The sequence below is a fragment of the Cyanistes caeruleus genome, chromosome 1 (genome assembly GCF_971803275.1).
Source record: "Cyanistes caeruleus chromosome 1, bCyaCae1.hap1.1, whole genome shotgun sequence".
NCBI lineage: Eukaryota > Metazoa > Chordata > Aves > Passeriformes > Paridae > Cyanistes > Cyanistes caeruleus.
This window is the reverse complement of record NC_141701.1, coordinates 149,687,553-149,703,816: the sequence shown is the minus strand read 5'-3', so window position 1 is coordinate 149,703,816 and position 16,264 is coordinate 149,687,553. Positions and strand designations below refer to the sequence as shown.

At 39.5% G+C, this 16,264-nt stretch overlaps 1 protein-coding gene across 12 annotated transcripts in view; it reads right to left on the bottom strand.

Moving 5' to 3' along the window:
• Nucleotides 1–16,264, bottom strand: part of ADCYAP1R1 (ADCYAP receptor type I) — a 140,558-nt gene that overhangs the window by 94,774 nt on the left and 29,520 nt on the right. For all 12 annotated transcript variants that reach the window (XM_086866878.1, XM_086866834.1, XM_023922016.2 and 9 more), the window contains one exon: nucleotides 14,130–14,290. In XM_086866878.1, coding sequence (XP_086723004.1) covers nucleotides 14,130–14,213 — 84 coding nt within the window. In that variant the 5' untranslated portion in view covers nucleotides 14,214–14,290. The remainder of the gene's footprint in view (nucleotides 1–14,129; nucleotides 14,291–16,264) is intronic.

The following is a 16,264-nucleotide window of genomic DNA, read 5'->3' as shown; positions in this document are numbered from 1 at the left end:
ACAAGAAACAATTTTTCTTTTTCAAGAAAGGGAAAAAAAGAAAAGGGCTTTAGAGCCAAAGTATAAATGGTTGCAGCTCTACATGACAGATAAGAAGTGCTGGCTGATATATTCAAGCATCTCCTTCTAAATTTAATGTGCTAAAGGTGGGGAAGCATCAATAACTTTGCACCCTGGAGAAAGAGGTGAGATTTCTGCTGGGGTTTTTGTGCATGCCATATAAATGGGGTCCCTAACTGTGGACTAAAAGAGCCCAATCTTATGTATTTGAGCTTGAAAATGCTGGATCCTACTTCATCTGTGACACAGAATTACAGAATATCCTCAGGTGGAAGGGACTCACAAGGAGTCCAGCTCCCAGCCCTGCACAGGACTTCCCAAAAATCCCACCAGGTGAGAGGATTGTCCAAATGTTCCTGGAGCTCTCTTGGGCTTGGTGCCACGACCACTTCCCTGAGAAACCTGTTCTGGTGCCTGACAAACCTCTGGGGGGAAGAAACATTTCCTGATATCCAACCACATCATAACCTCACTGACAAGGTTCTGGAATCCTTGATTCCCACACCTTGAAGTGTCTTGACTCATGACCCACCCCAGCAGCACAAGCCAAATTTTGTCTCTTTCTCAGTGGTGGCTGCTGGGAGCCACACAAGAAGTGCTCAGAAAACCTTCCCTGCCATGGGTTTGTACCTGGGTCTTGTTCTCAGTAAACCAAAACCACAGAAGAGGTTGTTGCTCGGTTTCTGCTGGATTTCCCCACATAAATGCCTGCCCAGGACCTGAAGTGCCCAGAATTTCTCAGTTATTGATCTTTAACAGCTTCATCTTCACCTCCCTGCTCGTATCCAGGTGCTAAATTCTCTTCTGCTGATTAATTTCCACTTACAGAAAGAAAACTCAGTTCTACTGTGTACATTAATTTGACTTCTCAGGGAGTTTAGGCACAGGCTGGGGGAGCTGGGGTGTTCACCTGGAGAAGAAAAGGCTTCAAAGAGACCTTTGAGCCATTTCCAGGGACTAAAGGAGCTCCAGAAGAGCTGAAGAGGGACTTGGGACAAGGCATGGAGGGACAGAACAAGGGGGAATGATTTTAAGCTGTCAGAGGGCAGGGTTGGATGGAATATTGGGAAGGAATTGTTCCCTGGGAGGGTGGTCAGACCTCAGCACAGGGTGCCCAGAGCAGCTGTGGCTGCCCCTGGATCCCTGGAAGTGTCCAAGGCCAGGTTGGACAGGGCTTGGAGCAGCCTGGGATAGTGGGAGGTGTCCCATGGCAGGGTTGGTATTGGATGATTTTTAAGTTTCTTTCCAACCCCAACCTTCCCATAATTTTCTGATTCTCTGATTTTGTGGTAAGTGTCCATCAATTCAGTCAGATGTGTGCAGTGGAATAAAGACATGCAGAGCTTTCCTTCTCCACTTATTTCTGAAATTCGCCATGAAAATAAAATAAAATACAATAAAATACAATAAAATACAATAAAATACAATAAAATACAATAAAATACAATAAAATACAATAAAATGAAATAAAATGAAATAAAATAAAATGAAATGAAATAAAATAAATAAAATAAAATAAAATAAAATAAAATAAAATAAAATAAAATAAAATAAAATAAAATAAAATAAAATAAAATAAAAATAAAATAAAATAAAATAAAAGTATAGTTCTGAAAACCTTGGAATGGTAAAGTTAAATTGTGGCAATGTTCTAATTTATTCAGATTGCAGTTAATAGAAAGAAGAACATCTCATTTTCCAGGGAGAATGACAGGATCAGAAATGGGAGCAGCTCTTTTGGCTGCTTTGATTTCTCTGCTCTCAGAAGAAAACATTAACACATGTAAATACTGTCTGTATAATCCTTGCTGGAGAGAGAAATAGAGCAGGGATTCCTCTGCCAGGAGAGCAAATTGCTCTCATACTTCAGCTAAACAAAGATTTGAAAGCAAAACTGGTGAAGCCTCTTTTATATTATCCCTCATGGATTACTCTGGGTGATTCCAATATGTTAACTCATTTATTTGATCCTCGAGATTACTGTGTTCAGAATTTTGACATTACACCTTTGATAACAGATAAATACTTCACATTTTCACACATGGAAAAAAAAAAAACCACAAAGCTCTAATACAAACAATGCCTCAAAATGCCATAAAGCAGTACTGAGAACTGAATTTTCTCAGATTAATGTTATTCATACACATCCCCATCAAACTCCCCTTTTTTCTTCTTTGCAATACATTAAATAAGATTTATTATTTTTTTAAAAAAAAGAGAGGGGAAGATGTTGGAGTCTGAGACACAGAGTGTGTGCCCTTGTTTCTGATAGTTAGTTCTAAGATCCAGAAAAACACTGAATTTCATATAACATGAAATTCATGAGCATGTTATCATGGTGATACATGAAAACAACTGTTAAAGTTAGATAGAAAAGCTGAAAGTGTGAGTGTGTAGACTAGAAAGTTTTCTTAAATCACTGGGTGAAAAAATTAGTTTAGAGAACAAGAGACAAGATGAAGGATTCAGGGTGTTGTCTCTTGTCCCTTCTTTTTTCTTCTTCATGTCCTTCTTCTAGAGGTTTTTGGGTAGTAATAAGTGATTGGATAGAGAATGTCACAGTGCAGCACAGAGGTGTTGGGTCATTGGGTCATTAAGAAAAATAATATATGTGTCTATTGTTAATTGGGTAAAAATAAGTATTAAGATAAAAAAACTGCCTTGTTCGAGGCCATTTTGTGCTTTCAAAGCCAAAGTGAGCCACAAGGCCTTGTTGTACCATCAGAAGAAAGAAATGTACCAGATTGCAAAGAATTATCCTTGTGCAGCCAGTCTGGAGAGACCTGCCAAGTTTTTTGATGACCTTTTAATAAACATGAGAAACAAGATTCTAACGAGCTCAGGAGTTTTCTTCAAATCATAAAAACTGAGATAAGCAGGGCTCCCCACGAGGGAGAATCCCAAAAGAATTCAGCCCAAAGGAAGCTGAGAAATCCAGGAAGAGAAAGAAAAATACAGAAGAAATGCAGCAGAATCAGAGAAACAGAAAAAGAATTTTTTAGAGAAAAGTTACACACAGAGCTCTGAATAACACAAACAATGCCTCAAAATGTCATAAAGCAGTACTGAGAACTGAATTTTCTCTAGATTCATGTTATTCATACACATCCCCATCAAACTCCCCTTTTTCCTTCCTTGCAATACATTAAATAAGATTTAATTCTTCCCCACTTTTAACAGCTATTTTACAATGGCTTCTGCCAGCTTCTGCAGCTGCTTGGTGTCTGGTTTTTTTCCCAGATCCATGGGCACAGCTGGAGAATTGTCACTGCACATCTCCCAACATCCCAAAGGGCACAGGTGGAGAATTGTCACTGCACATCTCCCAACATCCCAAAGGGCACAGCTGGAGAATTGTCACTGCACATCTCCCAACATCCCAAAGGGCACAGCTGGAGAATTGTCACTGCACATCTCCCAACATCCCAAAGGGCACAGCTGGAGAATTGTCACTGCACATCTCCCAACATCCCAAAGGGCACAGCTGGAGAATTGTCACTGCACATCTCCCAACATCCCAAAGGGCACAGCTGGAGAATTGTCACTGCACATCTCCCAACATCCCAAAGGGCACAGCTGGAGAATTGTCACTGCACATCTCCCAACATCCCAAAGTTTCCCTCTGCAGGCAGCACTGTGTAGTGGGGAGCTGCCTTCAGGACAAGCTGCCCCTAAAATCCTGATTGCCATTCCCAAGGCAACATTTTGGATTTTGTTAACAGAGGTGCAACAAAAATCCAAGGATACAAAAGGGAAAAGAAGTCTCGTTTCTATTTTTGTATTCCCTAAATGAAATAGCTGCAGAATTCGTGTTATAACCAGAAGGTTTAAACCAATGGGAAATAAACTTTATTATTTTTGTACCCATCTATTGCTTTAATTCACAGGAAAAAAATCCCTTGAATATTAAAATAGAATCAGCAATCAGCTGGGTAAATGGAATAAATAAGCTGCTGTGGAGAAGGAAAACGTGTATCAATGCAAAAGTGAAGGCACAGCTTTGCAACAACCCCCAGGGTGTCCCCAGCTGCTTTGCCAAGTGCCTGGACGTGGATTTCAGGGCTGAGAAGAATTTAGATGCCAGGCCATGGACAAAGAAAAGTGTGGGAAAAGGCAGAAAAATGGGGATGTTTGGTCATCCCTTCTGCACAATGAAATAACGACCTGAGGTCGTCAGATCCAACTGATGCAAATTTTTTAAGGGTTTGAGCTACAAAAGAGATGGAATACACAACCCAAGGTTGCTTTTTTTAAAAAATTTCATTTCAGGATAGCTGAAGACATGAAGCTCAGAATTCCTGGAAGCCAAGAGTCAGACAGAGCTCCTTACCCTTGGACAAATGGGCTTCACCATCCCAGCAGGGAAGAATTTCTTCCTAATATCCCACCTAAATCTCTAAATCTTTCAGTTTGAAGACAACAGCCCCTGTCCCAAGATGAGCTCCAGTCTGGATACTTTTCTGTCTCACAATTTTATTGAGTTTCTTGTGAAATTTATCTTTCTGTAAGGAATCAAGTAAAAAATCTCTGCCTAAACATTCACATGAAACTGTCAGAAAACTGTATTTTCTGAGAATGTTTTTTTTTCTTTCAAATTCAGTTGAACTGATGCACAGCATTCAGGTTTTAAGGGTACATGGATGATGTGGAGGAACTAAAAAATAAATATATTTGCATATATATTTTACATAATATATATAATATATATATTAGTTTGCTGGCCTTAGAGTATTAAAAACCCTTCAGCATCTTTCAGCCCATTCCTACTGATGCTGCCTGTACAAAATTCCTGGCTCTCCCACAGCTGCTCTGCAAATAAAATGTTCCTGGGAATGCCTACAGCTACAGCCACTCATGGATGAACAGTAAATTCATCATTTTCGGGGGAAAACTGAGTTATTTTAAATGAGATGCAGTTTGTTCACCTGGTGTTTCTGTATTACTTCAGACAAAATAAACAGCATTCAATGGCCATAGATTTCCCACATCTATGGTGCTGGAAGAGGTATTAAAATGGACTTAGATTGAAACAACATGAGAATTTAATTGCTGTTGCAGAGCAAATCTGTTATTTGTTTTAAGTTTTTTTAAATAATGGAGAAAATTATCATAACTGGCTAACAGAGACCTAATAACTAAAACCAGCTCAGCCAGAGGGCAGCAGGAATAAAGAACATTTTAATATCTCTGAGGAAGTGAAAACAACTTGATACCCTTGAGCTTTAGCATATCTCTAATCCTATCCAATCTACATTTTGCATTATCAGTTATCTTGCAAGCCTTTAGCAAACAAGAGAGAGAAAAGTAAAGGTCTAAAACAGTTTTATGCCAAATATCAAAAATGTTCAGATGTGGCTCCCAGGGAAGAAAAAAACAAATTTCGGGATTGCCCCTTCCCAAATGTGCAAATATCAGCAAGTGAAATTGTTGACAAACTGGTTTAGAAACCTTCAAACCAAAGCAAAACCTGGATTTAGCCTAAATAACCCCTCAATAACACATTTTGGTCACAGATTCTGAGCTGGAGAGAGACTCTGGGGCCAAAATCATTTGGAAAGGGGACGCAGCAGATAAAGAGTTTTCTTCCATCTAAAGCTCTCAGAGAATTAATATTCTCTTGGAGAATTTTGCTCTCCAAAAGGAGCCCACTGAGCAAGAGCAGAGCACTGCAGAAATGTGTTCTTGGGAAGGGCAGGAACAGAAAAATCCTTTATCACTTTGAAATCCTCATGAGAAATCCAGATACAGAGGCTGGAACAGGGGGGTCAGGCACAGAGCACGCACAAAGGCTGGGAAACCATCAAACTCCCCAGCACAAATTAAATCTGGATGAAAGATGTTCCTTGAGACTGTTTTCCCCCAACATGTTGATTGGATTTACAGTCTAAGCCATACTGATAGAAAAAAAAAAACAAAACAAAACAACAAAAAAAAACAAAAACAAACTACAAGCAACTGGCATTTGTTCCTTTTTAAAAGAGCTGAGTGTTAAAAAATTGTTTATTATTTCCTGTTATAAGAAAATATATTATATATTATATATATAATATATAATATATTATATTATATAAGAAAATATAAAAGTATTTAAAAATTTTAGATGGTACCAAAAAAGGGGGCAAAGTGGTTTAAATTGAGATTGGATTCTTTGAACTCTATTGGAAATAATAATTCTATGAAAGTAGAACATAATATTTTTTTAATGTTGTTCTGTGGGGACAATATTTTTCCTGCTTTGTTTAAAATAGATTTTATTTGTGTTTGGGGTGTTTTTTATAATGATTCTGAAGTATTTAATGGGTGCATTTGTCATTTTTTTTTCTTACCCCAGACACAAAGATCCACTGGCATCTGCCCTCACTCATACAAGAACATACATTTAATTTTCAATTTTAAAAATGTGTTCCAGGAAACAACAGTAGTAAAGAGCATTTGTGATAACCTTACAAACCACCCTACCAAGATGAGTCATAAAATACAGAAAATTCAAGACAATCAATTGGGCAAGGGTGAGTTAGTGTCATCTATTCCCGATGCACATAACATTTATAAATTCCCAATAAAAATGAGATTTCTAAAAACTAAAGAGACCAAAGTCTAGTCTAGGATAATTTTGGAGGGCCCTGCAGTAAAGAGAACATTAGGGTTTTTTTTTTTAGGATTGGTTATACCAATATCTAGAGGTGTTTATCACTGAGTAGAGAAGAACACAAAGTATAGAAGAACCAAAGTTGTATATTAATATAGATAAATATCTTAATCTGAGGCACTGGCACAGGGTGCCCAGAGCAGCTGTGGCTGCCCCTGGATCCCTGGAAGTGTCCAAGGCCAGGCTGGATGGGGTTTGGAGCAGCCTGGGGTGGTGGAAGGTGCCCCTGCCATGGAAGTGGTGGAACTGGATGGGCTTTAAGGTCCTTTCCAACCCCGACCATTCCAGAATTCTCTGATTCCCATCCAGACATCCCAGAATTTGGGGGGCTGATTATTGCTCTAAGCAAATCTGACTTATTCAGGTGCAGAACTCAGCTGCAGCACACACAGGGAAGTCCAGAGGCAGCTCTGATTCATTCATGATGCCCTTTTAGGCAAAACTGGCGTTACATTGCATGGAATAAATACATCACAGAGATCATTTTGGTATAGATGGGATCCATAGCTCCAAAATCTTCACTTCCAAATGATTTCCTCATGGGGAGAAACAAACCTGAGAGAAACCCAACTTTCTTGCCAGGAGCACAAGTTTCCCTGGAGTGAGCAATTCACCCCTTGCCCAGGGAAACAGAGAAGGGTTTGTGCACTGGGGTTCTGCATCCCCAGGGACTGCAGTGACAGCAGCTCGTGGCTTTAGGGCTGGCAGTGCTTTCTGAGGGGCCTCACAGAGGTTAAAGAGCTGCTTGGTTAAACAGCCACCTTGTTATTGCTTTGGCAGCCCCCTCCAGCTTGGCAAACTCTGCTTTCCCAACCCCGTGGCTGGGCTCAGACAATCTTTGTGTTACAAATCTGTATTGTGATATTGGCTTTCGCAAGTATTAGGATGAATATTATATGTTAAATACTTTTTGGCTATGTATGTACTTTTTTCTTGCTAACGAGTTTTAAGCTTAATGGAATATCCTAAGTACAAAGCAAGGAAACCCCAGAGGGCAAAGAGAGTGGGGCCCAAGCTGTTATCAGCAGAAGAACAATGGAGATCAGGCTGTTATCAGCAGCCAGGACCAGGCTGGTGGCAGCAGCAGAAGGATGTGCTGTGAAGCCCAGCTGTCACCAGGGCAGGACGAGGGGCCCAGACTGTTATCAACACTGACCATTTGCAGAAGAAAGGAAACCAAACTCAAAATAATGCTCATCAGCAAGAATAATGATGAGCAGCAAAACTAGTGCTGAAATAAAAGTAAAAACCATACAGAGCATGTTCTAAATAGGCGGAACCAGGGAGGGGACATGCTAAATACTTCTTGAAAAAGTTTGAATATGCATCAAACCCTCACAGCAGGAGGGGATAAAAAGGGTGTTCCCGAGATACCAGGTGTGTTCCTGGCAACCCACCAGGGCACCCGGCCATTTTAACCCTTTGCTTTATTTCCTTTGTCTCCTAATTGTCTTTTTGTTTATATTAAACTTTTTATAATTTATTAAGTATTATTATTTATTAATAACAAATTATAATAATTTATTATTATTTATTATTATAATTTATTAACATTTTTCACATTTGGAAGTTTGGTCTGCAGAGTTTGTGGGACCCTGGGATGAGCACTGACCCCTTCTGCTCCCCCAGGAAGGCTCCCAGCATCATTCCCTGATCCCCAGGAGGGGTTCAGTACCTGCCACAGAACACACAGGAGCAGCAGGGTTTATTTCACAGATTGGGAAAAAATCCCTTTATTGCAAGCCCTGCTGAGAGGGGCAGGAGGGAATATAAGAGACAAATCCCTAATAGAGGAATCGTGTTGTAAATGTGACTTTTTCCATATTTTTGTCCTCTCTTCCTGCTCTTTTGCTTCTATTTCCCCCTCCTCTCCATTCAGCTTTGGTTGTGCCTCACAGATCTCTCGTTTTCCTGCACAGAAAATCCTCCTGGGCTGCTGACTCAGCAAAGCCAAGGAATTACAGGCAACACTCTTGCTGGAAACTTGAGAACTATTCCTCCAAGAGCTGGATATTAACAGCTGAGCAACACAAAAAACATCACTGATTCTGATTTTACTTTATATTATTATTATTATTATTATTATTATTATTATTATTATTATTATTATTATTATTATTATTATTATTATTTTCCTTTATTAAGAACTTTTTCCAATGCCTGACTATGCCTTGTTATTTGACTGCTCATCCAACCCTCCTGCAAACTCATGAACGCAAAACCAGCAGGGGAAAAGAAAAACCCCACATTAATTAATGCCCTTAAATCCCCGTTGTCATCATTTTATTTGTCTCTCACAGAATTTTTTCCAACTTCCAGAGGGTCAAAAAAGGGAATATTATAATGTAATATTGGCTGACTGTTTTGTGCCTTGTTTCCTGCTGCTTTGCATTTCTAAGACCAAGATGTCTTGTCTGTCTAAAGGAAAGTTGTGGTAGATACCTGTGTTTGTTCACAGCATTGTGAGCCACATTTTGCTAAAATATGTGCATTTTTAGACTTCTTTCTCCCTCCACCATTCATCTTTTGTGCAAATCAGCTTAATAAACTTAAAAATCTTCAAGACCAGACTGGACAGGGGTCTGAAAATCTCGGTCTGGTGGGAGGTGTCCCTTCCAGGACACCGGATATTACCTGACCTTAAAGGTCCCTTCCTACCCAAACCATTCTGTAATTCTCTGAAAAACATAGAATTAAATTACGTTAAAATTTTAACCAGGTGTCTTTCTTTAGCTTCTGCAACAACCCTGACTGGCACCTGAGCACCAACACAATACCCAGGGCTCCCACCACCTTCAGGTGTCTCAGGCAGGAGTGTAAACACAATGAGTTTTCTCAGTGAGATTTAGAGATAAGTCAGGTGGAAATCTCACCCTGAGAGAACTCTGGCACTCTCTGTAAGTCCCTATCCCACCTGAGTGACAGGACAGCAACCATCAGGGACTTGAAATCCTAATTTTTGTGCCTTTGAAATGTCCTTGTAGTTGGTTGGTATCAAGTGGTTTTGCCACGCTGATTTTCTCAGGTGATTTTTTTGTGATACCAGAGTTCTGAACCTGCTCTTTGAAACTGCTTTACCTGGTGTTACACACCCAAAGACTTTGTTTTTCTCTCTTAAACACGGCTTTTAAGAGGTTGCTATTTTCTCCTGATTGCCCCCAGCACCAGCTTCTCCTACAAAATGGAAAAGCTCCAGCAGCATTAATGCCTTGGTTAGCTGAGTCTTTATCTCCTATGCAGAACACTGCCAGCAGTCCCCTGGCTGTGTTTGTATATAAAATATTTATATTTTCATTACATAAATAACAGGGAAGTCGCATGCAACTGTGCACTGTGTTTGAGAAACCTGCAGTCCTACAGAGAGCTTGACTTCTCTAACAGGGTTATGAGATGCTACAAATCACCAGGCAGGTAAACTCATTAAAAGCTCTCTCATTAAACCTTGGAATGGAAAAAATAGTTTGCTTAAAGAGCAGGGACCAACCCAAGCTTTTTTATCTGTGCCTGAGGAGCCTCAGGTTTGGGCTGTGCTTAAAATCATTACAGGCTGGGAGAGAAACTTGTAGAATATTGTCTTGTCTGAATACACTGCTTTTAAAAATAACAGAGGCTGAAATGTAAATGATTCTATTTGGAGGCAGCCTGGCCCTGGGAGTGACAGCCAGGGATGAATAATTGCAGATACAGAGAGTTCTCTGCTCTCCCTGAGAAGATGGAGAAATATTTCCCCCTTCAGCAAACAGGGGCTGAACAAACACTGCAGTTTCTCTCCTCACCTCGTCATGAATTACTGAACTATCACCAGATGCAGGTTTCATCCTGTGCTGGGTGAGGATGCACATCCAAATCTGTGTTTGCCCATCTCAGTCAGAGATCTCGCTTCAGTGTTGTTATACAAGAGGCATTTTTGGACTTCCCTTCTCCTTATTTCTCTCTTTTTTTAGAGAACATTCTTCCCAGCTAATCAAACATTACACAGACTATTCTACCTACATTTAGCAATATTAAATATGTACCCACAAAAAAATCCAAGTATTAGGTGAAGAAATACATCTGATGGAATTATTCTGGACAGTTAAAACACCTGCATTGCAGTTACATTTAAAATTCAGTTCATACACCAAGCCAACTTTGTGAGTCATGAAACTCATTGTTTCTCAAGTACATTTGGAACCGGACAAAGGAACGATGGTTTAGGATCCTTTCTCCTCCATAATTTTATGATGACTTTTGTTAATATTTTCCAATTAAAAAAAAAACAACCTCATAACCCAATGTTGTCACAGATGAATGGGATGCAAAGTCAATCAAAATGCCAGTGCAAGTGAATTCAGAAGCAAAAATGAAAAGACATAATAGAATCCTTGAATGGTTTGGGTTGGAAGGGACCTCAAAGATCATCCATTTCCAACCCCCTGCCATGGACAGGGACTCCTCCCACTGTCCCAGGTTGTTCAGAGTTTCATCCAAGAATGGAAATGACTGGGAAGAGTTGAGCCAGCTGCAAGAAATGGGTTAAAACCAGCTAAAATAGCAACATAGGCATTTAAATCTAGGACAGCACTTAAAATGTCAAAAAAAAAGAAAAATGCAGAACTCCTCTAAAGGCCTTGCAGGCATCATGGTGCCTTCAGTGCTGAGGGGTTCATAGGTCAGGTTAATGCAGAACAGCCTGTTGAACACAGGAAAAACTGAACCACCCTTGACTCTGACAGTTAGAACTGGCTTAAAAATTCTCATTTCTAATTAATTCTTTGCAAATTATATTCTTGTTGTCTGGTCGGAGCCTATACTTGAAGCCACCTGGAATTTCCCATTCATACTTGGTTCTCTTTTTGTCTTTTCTTGATTTGTTTATGGATGTGGACATCATTTTGGGGGCTTTTGTGGGTGAAATAGGTCTGACCAGATGTGCTTGAAAACAGCATATAAACAGTTTTTTCCAGGAACTTTGTGGAGTCTAAGATGACTTTCAATTACTCTACATTTTTCAAAAGTCACATCCACTCCCTTGGTAGAAAATTGGAAAATCTGCATGACAGGAAAGTGTCAGTTTGAGGTCAGCACAGCACATTAGAGATGGCTCTCAGGGAAAGGGTGTGCCCCAGTGGAGAGAAATGTGTTACCACAAAAACTGCAAAAGAATCACAGCAAGGGAAGAAACATGAATGACATTCTATCATTCCTGAAATTTGCTCTGTGAAAAGAAATGTAGGGATTTAATGTGAAATGAATACTATACACAAATTATTGTGTTATCTCTGTGGTGGGCTCTGTGTGTGCAAACAGACAAATTCATGTGTGTTAAATGGTTAACTTTAATATATGGATTCCTCTAAAAGGAAAACCTTATAATCATAAATAAGATCACAAACTTTGCAGGAGCAGCAAATAAAAAGCAGGGTTTTTTTCTTATTAGCTTGGATTTGCTATTTGGTATTTTATTAGGAACTGTTCTTTCCACAAGCTGGAGCTGATCACTAATTATCCAGCTCAGCAACCACTGTTATGTCCTGAAACGTGAGCAACTGGGAATTTTCTGTCCTTCTCCATCTGCCAGGAAGGTCACCCATCTGAGAGCTCAAGAGGTTTGTTCATTTATTTCCCTTAATTAAAAACTGTTCACCTCCAAATAACAAGACACCTTCCGAGGGTCTCAAGTTGAGCACCAAAAATTTTGCAATACTGAAGGTTGTTGGTCATTTAACAGAAATTACTTTTGTCTTTTGAGTCATTTAATTATTTTGGTTGCAGTCTGAAAAATATGATTGCAAAGCCAGGAATTCAGCTTCCCAGTTTCTCCCAGGGCAGGATCCATGTCATCAACATTTCTGTATCAAAAAAAAACAGCATTTGAATTTGAGCTAAGTTCCTTTTATTGTCAGGAATCTCACATGAGCATCAGCACCTAAATCAGGTTAAATCTGGGGGGTTTTCCCTCTTCCCAGTAGCTTAGAGGAAGTTTTCAGTAGTAATTTTAGAGATGTATTATAAAAATTAAACATACTCAGTTTTTAATAAGCAATCATTTCTACCTGACCAGGAAATCTAAGGAAGAGTCACAGGGACCATGCTCTAGATAAAAATATGTAAAGGACTGTATTATTTGAATGAACACAACTGTGGTACCAGTTCCAACCCAGTTCTACAGAATTTCGCTGAATTATTCCCATTCCCATTTCCGATGTGCAGCGAAATGGAATCAAAGTAAGAGCCAAAAGGAAAGAAAATACAATTTTTTGTGCCAAAGTAAAAACAAGTTCTGTGTGCTGCCTGCTATGAGGCAGGCCACATAATACACAAGAGCAAAAAAAAACTCAGCAAAAACTGCTGAAAAATGCTTTGGTCACAGCACCATCACATTACATAGCTGTCATTTAAAAATACAACTAACAAAATGTTGCTTCAAATACTTTCTTTCAAATTCTTTCAAATCCTGACTATTAAAGCGAACTAACATGAGAATATCTGTGTATTAAGCAAGTGTAAAACTTTTGCATGGAAGTTGTAGAAGGCTCTTGATGGGAATGAGCTGGAGGATTTAAATCCTGGTGCTATTTGTCACTGAATCCCTGTGAGCAGTGCTCCTGGAGAAGAGCAGAAAAACACATTTGTGATCAACGGTTTAACACAGAATTCTGCTGAAATGCAACAACAGGTTCTTGCAGGGCTTGTGTACAACTCCTCACAGCTACAAAAGGGAAAGAAAATATCTTTGTTCAGTGGTTTTGTGGCTGTTATGTGAGGAGAGATGTATCACTGTGTGTAGGGACAATGGAGAGGCAGAGTTACAATCCCCAGACGTGTTAGCACGGAGTTATTAATGGAAGAGAACGTTGTATAGTAAGAAAAGATTTGTGGGGAAAACTAATCCCAGTCATCTTCATGAAGAGTCGAGTATCTTCAGAAAGATGATGGATGGCTTTAAGTGCCTTTAGTATCTTTAGAGGCCCATTTGTATTGTTCCTTAAAATTGCTCCTCTGAAAATGGAGGCGTCCAAAAGCACTGCCTGGAATATCTCGAGGTTTAGATTTCACAGGGGGGGATGAAGGGAATCTCTAATTTTATCCCTAATTTTATCCCTCTGTCTGGAAAAAAAAAAATATTCTTAAACCAATGGATTTGGAACAGAAGACCCACTATTTTTTTTTCTAATTATTACTTCATTTTATTTTGAATCTTGGTTAAAAACAGTGAATAAATGTCCTCAAGGGATGGACTTGCCCTTCTCAGGATGAGCAGTGATCACAGTCCTAATTCATTAACAAAGGAGCCTGGAAAAGTCTTAACCCAAACTACAAGACCACCCAGAAAAATCCAGAATCAGTGCCAGCAGCAGATCCTTCCCTCTTGGAAAGGGCTGCCCTTAAGAAGATGTATTTATATCAGAACAATGCAAATAAAATCATTTTTCCTTACCACAGGAAGCAATACGAGGCTGAGCAAGCAGACCTTCCAGTTGATGGCCATCTTCTCTCCTAATTGTGGACAAGTTTTGCTCATTAACTCTGTGATTAGGAGGGAAGCACAGGCTCTCTGCAGATATTTTGGTTGAGATCTTCACGTCAAGGCTCAGATCTCTGCAGCAAAAGAGGAAAATTATTATAAATATGTAAACCACGGAGAGAATGAAAAAGAAATGGACAGAAAACAGAGAAGCCAACACTTGAAGTGGGAGTTGCACTTATTAGAGATCAACCAGCCTTGCAGATTTAAAGGTGGTCTTTCATTGGTCTAATTAAAAGGCAAAGGACTTTGTAAAATCTGTAACATGTCAAAGAAATGCTGGAACAGGTTCTGTAGCTGCAAACACCTAACTTGTACCCAGGGGAGAAGGAAGGGTGGATTATTTTGAAGAAAAAAAAGACCTGTCTGCTTCATCTCTGAAGTTGACTGAAATCTTCATGATTTTCAGTATTGTCTTAAAAGCAAAACTGTCTGGGGGCTTTTTAGGGGTCTGGTTCCCAAAACTGTTTGTCCAGATACCAAAATCCTGGTTATTACCAGACTTGTTAATAACCTGTTAATAAGCTTGTTAATGACCTCTCTGAGAGCTTGGCAGTAGAGGAGCAAAGGAATGAATTGTAGTCTCAGGTGAAAGATTCACCCAGGACATAATCAGGAATGATTTATATGAACAACAATGTCACCCGTATCTGTGACTTCCATTGTTTGGCCTCTGCCCAGAAAGGATTGAAGACTTGGGGGAAAGTGTTTTAAGATTCAGATTTATTTTTCATTACCCTACTTTGCTTTGTAAAGGAGTGATTTGTATAAGAACTTTTAGAACCAAAGGACACTCAGGTTTTTATACTGACTGCAACACGCTGCCAGGACATCAGAATTTAGAAAGGAGAGAGTCTTTCAATTAAAAAATAAAGCAGGAAAATTAATCTCTCTCTAAATTTTGGGAGAACAATGATTCATGAAATTCACTCTAAACTGATCTGTTTTCTTCTATCCTCACTTGATCAGTCGCTCACGCTCAGTTCTGGCACTGAATTTAATTACTTAACTGTGTTTCTGATGGTTTATCAAATAATGAGCAATTGATAAGATCTCAGCAGAGGAGGACAGCAAACATCCCTGGTGACATTCAGCCACGAGGACTTGGAATTCCATTAACAGAAGCAAGGCAAAACCAGACAGACGCATTAGCAGCCATTGGATTTGGAATTATTTCCTGATCATTTGCACTCCTGTGTGCAGCTGGGTCCAGGAAAGCCAGAGAGGGGTGTGGAGGTTGTGTTCTGTCCTCTCATTCTGTCACTGCAATGCATCAGGAGATGATCAGGATGCAGTGGAAGGGTGGGAGATGCCTGACTAAAAGATGGACACATAGAGATGTCCTGGGGGAAAGTGGTGACCTTTAGAGCACACTCCTTTTACTTTAACCTGGTTTTACTTAAACCTAGGTTTGAAAAGTGACTTTAACCTGGCAATCCCTAGGTTTGAAAAGTGGAGGGTGGTTGTTTTCTGTCTTGTCTGAGTTTCAAAGGAGCTTCCAAACAGACAACATGAACATCTGCAACCCATTTCGTGGCTTTTCTTTCACATATTGCAGGGAAAATAAAAGAATCTACTTCATATTTTGCCTTCAAGGTAGTCATGGAAACCTGCACCAAATACTGGGCTGAGGCCTTCATGTCATCCACAGAGACTGGAGTGTTTATTAGGGAAAAACAGCTACCAGAACTGCCCTGGACCTGCATCAGAGCCTTTTCTATTGCTGAGTTGCTCCTGGCATGTCCACCTACTACTAATTAAAGGCTGCTTATCTGTATTATCAATTAAAGGGAAGTTACCTCCATCACAAATTAAAGCCCAGCTACCTCCTCAATAAGTACTATCAGCCGTGCTATGCTGCAAAAATAAACCTTTTTTAAAAACATAGGTAATGCTGATAAAACATTACCATTCAGTACTGAGAAGAAGAAATAAATATATCACTATTGGATTTGGAAGGGAAGCTTGAATGATTATATTTTCTTCTGATGTCACTGGTTGATAAATCCTGTAATTTCATAACTGATGCTTCATGTTGTTTTATCTGC